At 54.7% G+C, this 9,627-nt stretch overlaps 1 protein-coding gene across 1 annotated transcript in view; it reads left to right on the forward strand.

The window, feature by feature from the left end:
- LOC109870701 (coiled-coil domain-containing protein 80) overlaps window positions 1–7,627 on the forward strand; it is a 33,471-nt gene extending 25,844 nt beyond the window's left edge. The window contains exon 9 of the mRNA XM_031800810.1: window positions 6,459–7,627. Within this exon, the coding sequence (XP_031656670.1) occupies window positions 6,459–6,778 (320 nt within the window). The 3' untranslated portion in view covers window positions 6,779–7,627. The remainder of the gene's footprint in view (window positions 1–6,458) is intronic.
- The last annotated feature ends 2,000 nt before the right edge of the window (window positions 7,628–9,627 follow it).

Below are 9,627 nucleotides of genomic sequence, written 5' to 3' on the forward strand. Positions count from 1 at the left end.
TCCTTGTTCCTATAGCCCAGCCTCAGCCCTAACTCTTGCTGTCTCCCCCAGTCCTTGTCCCTATAGCCCAGCCTCAGCCCTAACTCCTGCTGTCTCCCCCGTCCAAGTCCCTATAGCCCAGCCCTAACTCCTGCTGTCTCCCCCAGTCCTTGTCCCTATAGCCCAGCCTTAACTCCTGCTGTCTCCCCCAGTCCTTGTCCCTATAGCCCAGCCTCAGCCCTAACTCCTGCTGTCTCCCCCAGTCCTTGTTCCTATAGCCCAGCCTCAGCCCTAACTCTTGCTGTCTCCCCCAGTCCTTGTCCCTATAGCCCAGCCTCAGCCCTAACTCCTGCTGTCTCCCCCAGTCCTTGTCCCTATAGCCCAGCCTCAGCCCTAACTCCTGCTGTCTCCCCCGTCCAAGTCCCTATAGCCCAGCCCTAACTCCTGCTGTCTCCCCCAGTCCTTGTCCCTATAGCCCAGCCTTAAATCCTGCTGTCTCCCCCAGTCCTTGTCCCTATAGCCCAGGCTCAGCCCTAACTCCTGCTGTCTCCCCCAGTCCAAGTCCCTATAGCCCAGCCTCAGCCCTAACTCCTGCTGTCTCCCCCAGTCCTTGTCCCTATAGCCCAGCCTCAGCCCTAACTTCTGCTGTCTCCCCCAGTCCTTGTCCCTATAGCCCAGGCTCAGCCCTAACTCCTGCTGTCTCCCCCAGTCCTTGTCCCTATAGCCCAGCCTTAACTCCTGCTGTCTCCCCCAGTCCTTGTTCCTATAGCCCAGCCTCAGCCCTAACTCTTGCTGTCTCCCCCAGTCCTTGTCCCTATAGCCCAGCCTCAGCCCTAACTCCTGCTGTCTCCCCCAGTCCTTGTCCCTATAGCCCAGCCTCAGCCCTAACTCCTGCTGTCTCCCCCGTCCAAGTCCCTATAGCCCAGCCCTAACTCCTGCTGTCTCCCCCAGTCCTTGTCCCTATAGCCCAGCCTCAGCCCTAACTCCTGCTGTCTCCCCCGTCCAAGTCCCTATAGCCCAGCCCTAACTCCTGCTGTCTCCCCCAGTCCTTGTCCCTATAGCCCACCCTTAACTCCTGCTGTCTCCCCCAGTCCTTGTCCCTATAGCCCAGCCTCAGCCCTAACTCCTGCTGTCTCCCCCAGTCCTTGTCCCTATAGCCCAGCCTCAGCCCTAACTCCTGCTGTCTCCCCCAGTCCTTGTCCCTATAGCCCAGCCTCAGCCCTAACTCCTGCTGTCTCCCCCAGTCCTTGTCCCTATAGCCCAGGCTCAGCCCTAACTCCTGCTGTCTCCCCCAGTCCTTGTCCCTATAGCCCAGCCTTAACTCCTGCTGTCTCCCCCAGTCCTTGTCCCTATAGCCCAGCCTCAGCCCTAACTCCTGCTGTCTCCCCCAGTCCTTGTCCCTATAGCCCAGCCTTAACTCCTGCTGTCTCCCCCAGTCCTTGTCCCTATAGCCCAGGCTCAGCCCTAACTCCTGCTGTCTCCCCCAGTCCTTGTCCCTATAGCCCAGGCTCAGCCCTAACTCCTGCTGTCTCCCCCAGTCCTTGTCCCTATAGCCCAGCCTCAGCCCTAACTCCTGCTGTCTCCCCCAGTCCTTGTCCCTATAGCCCAGCCTCAGCCCTAACTCCTGCTGTCTCCCCCGTCCAAGTCCCTATAGCCCAGCCCTAACTCCTGCTGTCTCCCCCAGTCCTTGTCCCTATAGCCAGCCTTAACTCCTGCTGTCTCCCCCAGTCCTTGTCCCTATAGCCCAGCCTCAGCCCTAACTCCTGCTGTCTCCCCCAGTCCTTGTTCCTATAGCCCAGCCTCAGCCCTAACTCTTGCTGTCTCCCCCAGTCCTTGTCCCTATAGCCCAGCCTCAGCCCTAACTCCTGCTGTCTCCCCCAGTCCTTGTCCCTATAGCCCAGCCTCAGCCCTAACTCCTGGTGTCTCCCCCGTCCAAGTCCCTATAGCCCAGCCCTAACTCCTGCTGTCTCCCCCAGTCCTTGTCCCTATAGCCCAGCCTTAACTCCTGCTGTCTCCCCCAGTCCTTGTCCCTATAGCCCAGGCTCAGCCCTAACTCCTGCTGTCTCCCCCAGTCCAAGTCCCTATAGCCCAGCCTCAGCCCTAACTCCTGCTGTCTCCCCCAGTCCTTGTCCCTATAGCCCAGCCTCAGCCCTAACTCCTGCTGTCTCCCCCAGTCCTTGTCCCTATAGCCTAGCCTCAGCCCTAATTCCTGCTGTCTCCCCCAGTCCTTGTCCCTATAGCCCAGCCTCAGCCCTAACTCCTGCTGTCTCCCCCAGTCCTTGTCCCTATAGCCCAGCCTCAGCCCTAACTCCTGCTGTCTCCCCCAGTCCTTGTTCCTATAGCCCAGCCTCAGCCCTAACTCTTGCTGTCTCCCCCAGTCCTTGTCCCTATAGCCCAGGCTCAGCCCTAACTCCTGCTGTCTCCCCCAGTCCTTGTCCCTATAGCCCAGCCTCAGCCCTAACTCCTGCTGTCTCCCCCGTCCAAGTCCCTATAGCCCAGCCCTAACTCCTGCTGTCTCCCCCAGTCCTTGTCCCTATAGCCCAGCCTCAGCCCTAACTCCTGCTGTCTCCCCCAGTCCTTGTCCCTATAGCCTAGCCTCAGCCCTAATTCCTGCTGTCTCCCCCAGTCCTTGTCCCTATAGCCCAGCCTCAGCCCTAACTCCTGCTGTCTCCCCCAGTCCTTGTCCCTATAGCCCAGCCTCAGCCCTAACTCCTGCTGTCTCCCCCAGTCCTTGTTCCTATAGCCCAGCCTCAGCCCTAACTCTTGCTGTCTCCCCCAGTCCTTGTCCCTATAGCCCAGCCTCAGCCCTAACTCCTGCTGTCTCCCCCAGTCCTTGTCCCTATAGCCCAGCCTCAGCCCTAACTCCTGCTGTCTCCCCCGTCCAAGTCCCTATAGCCCAGCCCTAACTCCTGCTGTCTCCCCCAGTCCTTGTCCCTATAGCCCAGCCTCAGCCCTAACTCCTGCTGTCTCCCCCGTCCAAGTCCCTATAGCCCAGCCCTAACTCCTGCTGTCTCCCCCAGTCCTTGTCCCTATAGCCCAGCCTTAACTCCTGCTGTCTCCCCCAGTCCTTGTCCCTATAGCCCAGCCTCAGCCCTAACTCCTGCTGTCTCCCCCAGTCCTTGTCCCTATAGCCCAGCCTCAGCCCTAACTCCTGCTGTCTCCCCCAGTCCTTGTCCCTATAGCCCAGGCTCAGCCCTAACTCCTGCTGTCTCCCCCAGTCCTTGTCCCTATAGCCCAGCCTTAACTCCTGCTGTCTCCCCCAGTCCTTGTCCCTATAGCCCAGCCTCAGCCCTAACTCCTGCTGTCTCCCCCAGTCCTTGTCCCTATAGCCCAGCCTTAACTCCTGCTGTCTCCCCCAGTCCTTGTCCCTATAGCCCAGGCTCAGCCCTAACTCCTGCTGTCTCCCCCAGTCCTTGTCCCTATAGCCCAGGCTCAGCCCTAACTCCTGCTGTCTCCCCCAGTCCTTGTCCCTATAGCCCAGCCTCAGCCCTAACTCCTGTTGTCTCCCCCAGTCCTTGTCCCTGTAGCCCAGCCTCAGCCCTAACTCCTGCTGTCTCCCCCAGTCCTTGTCCCTATAGCCCAGCCTCAGCCCTAACTCCTGTTGTCTCCCCCAGTCCTTGTCCCTATAGCCCAGCCTCAGCCCTAACTCCTGCTGTCTCCCCCAGTCCTTGTCCCTATAGCCCAGCCTCAGCCCTAACTCCTGCTGTCTCCCCCAGTCCTTGTCCCTATAGCCCAGCCTCAGCCCTAATTCCTGCTGTCTCCCCCAGTCCTTGTCCCTATAGCCCAGCCTCAGCCCTAACTCCTGCTGTCTCCCCCGTCCAAGTCCCTATAGCCCAGCCCTAACTCCTGCTGTCTCCCCCAGTCCTTGTCCCTATAGCCCAGCCTCAGCCCTAACTCCTGCTGTCTCCCCCGTCCAAGTCCCTATAGCCCAGCCCTAACTCCTGCTGTCTCCCCCAGTCCTTGTCCCTATAGCCCAGCCTTAACTCCTGCTGTCTCCCCCAGTCCTTGTCCCTATAGCCCAGCCTCAGCCCTAACTCCTGCTGTCTCCCCCAGTCCTTGTCCCTATAGCCCAGCCTCAGCCCTAACTCCTGCTGTCTCCCCCAGTCCTTGTCCCTATAGCCCAGGCTCAGCCCTAACTCCTGCTGTCTCCCCCAGTCCTTGTCCCTATAGCCCAGCCTTAACTCCTGCTGTCTCCCCCAGTCCTTGTCCCTATAGCCCAGCCTCAGCCCTAACTCCTGCTGTCTCCCCCAGTCCTTGTCCCTATAGCCCAGCCTTAACTCCTGCTGTCTCCCCCAGTCCTTGTCCCTATAGCCCAGGCTCAGCCCTAACTCCTGCTGTCTCCCCCAGTCCTTGTCCCTATAGCCCAGGCTCAGCCCTAACTCCTGCTGTCTCCCCCAGTCCTTGTCCCTATAGCCCAGCCTCAGCCCTAACTCCTGTTGTCTCCCCCAGTCCTTGTCCCTGTAGCCCAGCCTCAGCCCTAACTCCTGCTGTCTCCCCCAGTCCTTGTCCCTATAGCCCAGCCTCAGCCCTAACTCCTGTTGTCTCCCCCAGTCCTTGTCCCTATAGCCCAGCCTCAGCCCTAACTCCTGCTGTCTCCCCCAGTCCTTGTCCCTATAGCCCACCCTCAGCCCTAAGTCCTGCTGTCTCCCCCAGTCCTTGTCCCTATAGCCCAGCCTTAACTCCTGCTGTCTCCCCCAGTCCTTGTCCCTATAGCCCAGCCTCAGCCCTAACTCCTGCTGTCTCCCCCAGTCCTTGTCCCTATAGCCCAGCCTCAGCCCTAACTCCTGTTGTCTCCCCCAGTCCTTGCCCCTATAGCCCAGCCTCAGCCCTAACTCCTGCTGTCTCCCCCAGTCCTTGTCCCTATAGCCCAGGCTCAGCCCTAACTCATGCTGTCTCCCCCAGTCCTTGTCCCTATAGCCCAGCCTCAGCCCTAACTCCTGCTGTCTCCCCCGGTCCAGGTCCCTATAGCTCAGCCTTGTTTATTTATTCTCTCCATGCTACCAGATACACTTTTTTGATCTTTCCTCTGTGGTATGGGGCTCAACCTCAAAAACATGTTGGTGCTGCTGCCTACACCACACCATCAACACAAACACATACGGCCCTCCATCCATACACCCCTCACAGCTGCATAAGCACACAGACATTTGCTGTGGTGGGGGTGTTAGGGAGGAAATATGTAAACCCTCCCTTTAATTTCTCTGCCCATCCAAATAGCATTCATATGAGCTCTTTGGGGAGCTTTCCTTGAATGAAGTGGTAGCTTTGCAGGGGAAGAGATCGGGGCTGGGGCAGAGAGCTGGGGCAGAGAGGTGGAGCTGGGGCAGAGAGGTGGGGCTGGGGCAGAGAGGTGGGTCTGGGGCAGAGAGCTGGGGCAGAGAGCTGGGGCTGGGGCAGAGAGCTGGGGCAGGGAGGTGGGGCTGGGACAGAGAGCTGGGGCTGGGGCAGAGAGCTGGGGCTGGGGAAGAGAGCTGGGGCTGGGGAAGAGAGCTGGGGCTGGGGCAGAGAGCTGGGGCTGGGGCAGAGAGCTGGGGCTGGGGCAGAGAGCTGGGGCTGGGGCAGAGAGCTGGGGCTGGGGCAGAGAGCTGGGGCTGGGGAAGAGAGCTGGGGCTGGGGCAGAGAGGTGGGGCTGGGGCAGAGAGCTGGGGCTGGGGCAGAGAGCTGGGGCTGGGGCAGAGAGCTGGGGCTGGGGCAGAGAGCTGGGGCTGGGGAAGAGAGCTGGGGCTGGGGAAGAGAGCTGGGGCTGGGGCAGAGAGCTGGGGCTGGGGCAGAGAGCTGGGGCTGGGGCAGAGAGCTGGGGCTGGGGCAGAGAGCTGGGGCAGAGAGGTGGGGCTGGGACAGAGAGGTGGGGCAGAGAGGTGGGGTAGAGAGCTGGGGCAGAGAGGTGGGGCTGGGGTAGAGAGCTGGGGCAAAGAGCTGGGGCTGGGGTAGAGAGTTGGGGTAGAGAGCTGGGGCAGAGAGGTGGGGCTGGGGTAGAGAGGTGGGGCTGAGGCAGAGGGCTGGGGCAGAGAGGTGGAGATGTGGCAGAGAGCTGGAGCAAAGAGGTGGGCCTGGGGCAGAGAGCTGGGGCTTAAGCAGAGAGGTGGGGCAGAGAGGTGGTGCTGGGGCAGAGAGCTGGGGCTGGGACAGAGAGGTGGGGCTGGGGCAGAGAGTTGAGGCTGGGGCAGAGAGCTGGGGCAGAGAGCTGGGGCTGGGGCAGAGAGCTGGGGCAGAGAGGTGGGGCTGGGGCAGAGAGCTGGGGCTGGAGCAGAGAGGTGGGACAGAGAGTTGGAGCTGGGGCAGAGAGGTGGGGCTGGGACAGAGAGGTGGGGCTGGGACAGAGAGGTGGGGCTGGGGCCGCTTGGCCTAATTCCTTCTTTCTCTTGAGACGGGCAGCTTGGCCGTGGAGCGAGTCTGCCTCTCTGCCTCTTCAGTCAAAGACATCAATCGTACCAAAGGATATTGACTGACTCCTATCCATCTCTCTCTCCTCCTTCCAGGCAGTGCCACGGTGGATCGTGAGGGCCTCTCGGCCACCCTGGTCAAAGACATCCGCAACTACTTCCAGATCAGCCCAGAGTACTTCTCCATGCTGCTGGTGGGAAAGGATGGCAACGTCAAGTCGTGGTACCCGAGCCCCATGTGGTCCATGGCCATTATCTACGACCTGGTGGACTCTATGCAGCTCCGCAGGCAGGAGATGGCCATCCAGCAGTCACTGGGCATGCGCTGCCCGGAAGACGAGTACGGAGGCTACGGGTACCATCACCACGGCTACGACGGTTACCAGGACGGCTATCACCAGGGATACGGTTACTAAAGGGGGTGTCAATAGTCTATAAGCAATGATATGGTTACTAAGGGGTGTGTTACTTAATCTCAAATCAATCTCTTTTGCGTTTATCCCATGTATGCTTCTTGATGGCCCTTTGTAGATTCCAATGGATCAGATAGGTGTAAGCAGTAAGGTATGGCTCCACCTAGCCCCATGGTAGTCTAGATGGGCTGTACACCATGTTCCTTGTACTTAGCCACTGGTTTCGGATCTGTAGGCATCTGTAGGCATTAAAGTTCCTAGGGATAGGGGTTGATTTCCAATGGGAGAGGGGCATGAGTATAACCTTTGTCTCGCCTCTTGAACGGCGGTTTTTGTTTTCAGGAAGTTTATGGAGGGTTAAATGGTCTAGGGGTTAGCTCTGTGCTTCCTGGTTCCAGAATGAAATAAAGAAGGATTGGATAGTGATGTCAGCAATCTCTGTCTAATCCTTCTCTATATCAGTCTTGCTCTTTTGATATAAAGAATTACAATCAACAGTTGTTTTCCATTTCACGTGTTCGGTCGACTACATTTCCATTCTTGACCAAATGTACATGTTCACTTTCACAGTCTGAACCTTATTGTAGATAGAAGTGTAAGGATCAGTCAAACATTTAGTTTGTTTTGGATCTCTGTTTTTAACTTGTGGCTATAACGGTCTGTTTCTGCAATGAACTTTCAACTTCATTTCTGTTTTGTCATTTTCCTGTTGTTACATATTGTTCCTATTCATACTCTGTTGTGCATGAGAGACAGAGTCTCTGTTGTACTGTATATACTCTGTTGTGCATGAGAGACAGAGTCTCTGTTGTACTGTATATTTATGAGAAATAAAGCTGTTTCCTGACAACACTTTTCTCTCAGTTTTAATCTCAGTACTTTGTATTGTCGACAAACGTTCTTTAGGCGCAGAATTACAAACGTATCATGTTACACCTCCCCCTGTTGGTTCAAGTTTAACAATACAGATTGAACAATACAGACCAACAGAATGGAAAAATACAGTCAGCAACTAAAACAAAATGTGTCTGTTTGGTAATCTATAGACTATTTTGTGTGAGAAACTGAGCAGTTATGAACTGAATAATGATGCACTGTATCATAACAAAATACATGTTATTAACCCGGTGTTCATTGCCTTAAAGATGTGCAGTATAACTATAATAACACACCAGAGACCCCAGTCACACAGAGTCATAGCCTCATTATAGTTTTGGTTTTTAACTTTAGTTTATTTGTTAAATATTTTTTTTAATCTTCTTGAACTGGTTGGTTAAGTGCTTGTAAGTAAGCATTTCACGGTAAGGTTGTGACAAATAAAGTTTGATTTGATTTATAAAATGATATTACTGATAACCACTTCATATCCACTCCACAAGAAGCTTTCTGTGAATACATGGCAGAAGTGTTAATTCTATGGGACAATAAGTATGTATAGGAGAGTAAACAGAGCGTTGAACACTTGTCATTTCTATAGCTGTGGGTTTCTGTAACCAGGAGGGAAGGCAGTTGGTCCCTGTGTGTAATGTAAACCACAACCTTATATGTTCTACCATCATGTCATCAAATATGGTTTTCTGAATGTAACATGGACCCCTGTGACCAGAGTTAATCACATGGGCCTTATGAGGTTACTGTATGGTCTGTGTGAGGTTACTGTATTTAAATTTTAAAAAATAATAATTTAATTTTACCAGGCAAGTCAGTTAAGAACATATTCTTATTTTCAATGACAGCCTGGGAACAATGGGTTAACTGCCTGTTCAGGGGCAGAACGACAAATTTGTACCTTGTCAGCTCGGGGGTTTGAACTCGCAACCTTCCGGTTCTTAGTCCAACGCTCTAACCACTAGGCTACGCTGCCGGTCCGTGTGAGGTTGTGGTCTGTGTGAGGTTACTGTATGGTCTGTGTGAGGTTACTGTATGGTCCGTGTGAAGTTACTGTATGATCCGTGTGAGGTTACTATATGGTCCGTGTGAGTTTACTGTATGGTCTGTGTGAGGTTACTGTATGGTCTGTGTGAGGTTACTGTATGGTCCGTGTGAGGTTACTGTATGGTCCGTGTGAGGTTACTATATGGTCTGTGTGAGTTTACTGTATGGTCTGTGTGAGGTTGCTGTATGGTCTGTGTGAGGTTATTGTATGGTCTGTGTGAGGTTGCTGTATGGTCCGTGTGAGGTTACTGTATGGTCTGTGTGAGGTTGCTGTATGGTCCGTGTGAGGTTGCTGTATGGTCCGTGTGAGGTTGCTGTATGGTCTGTGTGAGTAAAGAATAACGGTAAGGCTAGCATTCCCTACCGCTGCATGTTTATGTTTGACCATCAGAGAGATAAATACATTTAGCGGCCAACAGTACAAAGTGGATTTCTTATGACATCACAGGGTTGAGCCATTATGATGTCATAATGGGTGGCTCCTTTGATTCGCTGTCTGTGTTGGGCTTGGTCAGCATCTCCAACTCCTCCTCATAAACAACACAAAACACAAGGGACGCAGAGAGGAAGACAAATGTCTTAAAGCAGTGTGTTGCCGCGGCCTGTCAGCGGTTACCTGCCGGGTGTCAACGAACGGCGAAAATTTAACATGTAGAATCGACAGGAAATGAACCTGAAATTGACGGCCAATGTTCTGTGGTCAAAGACAATAGGATGGCCACCTGCTGTTTTTAAGTACACTCGTCCATCCGTTGATCTGGTGTGTTTTCCCTCTTTGGGTGGATTATCACATACAGCAGGACTCAACATTAACACTTGTCCGGGGTCAAGTAAAACAAATTGTCGTACAAGCAGATTATAGATTCAAAAGTGAGACAAAATCAGGTAAAAATCACAATATCAAACAATTAGGCTAC

This window comes from Oncorhynchus kisutch, linkage group LG2 (genome assembly GCF_002021735.2).
Source record: "Oncorhynchus kisutch isolate 150728-3 linkage group LG2, Okis_V2, whole genome shotgun sequence".
NCBI lineage: Eukaryota > Metazoa > Chordata > Actinopteri > Salmoniformes > Salmonidae > Oncorhynchus > Oncorhynchus kisutch.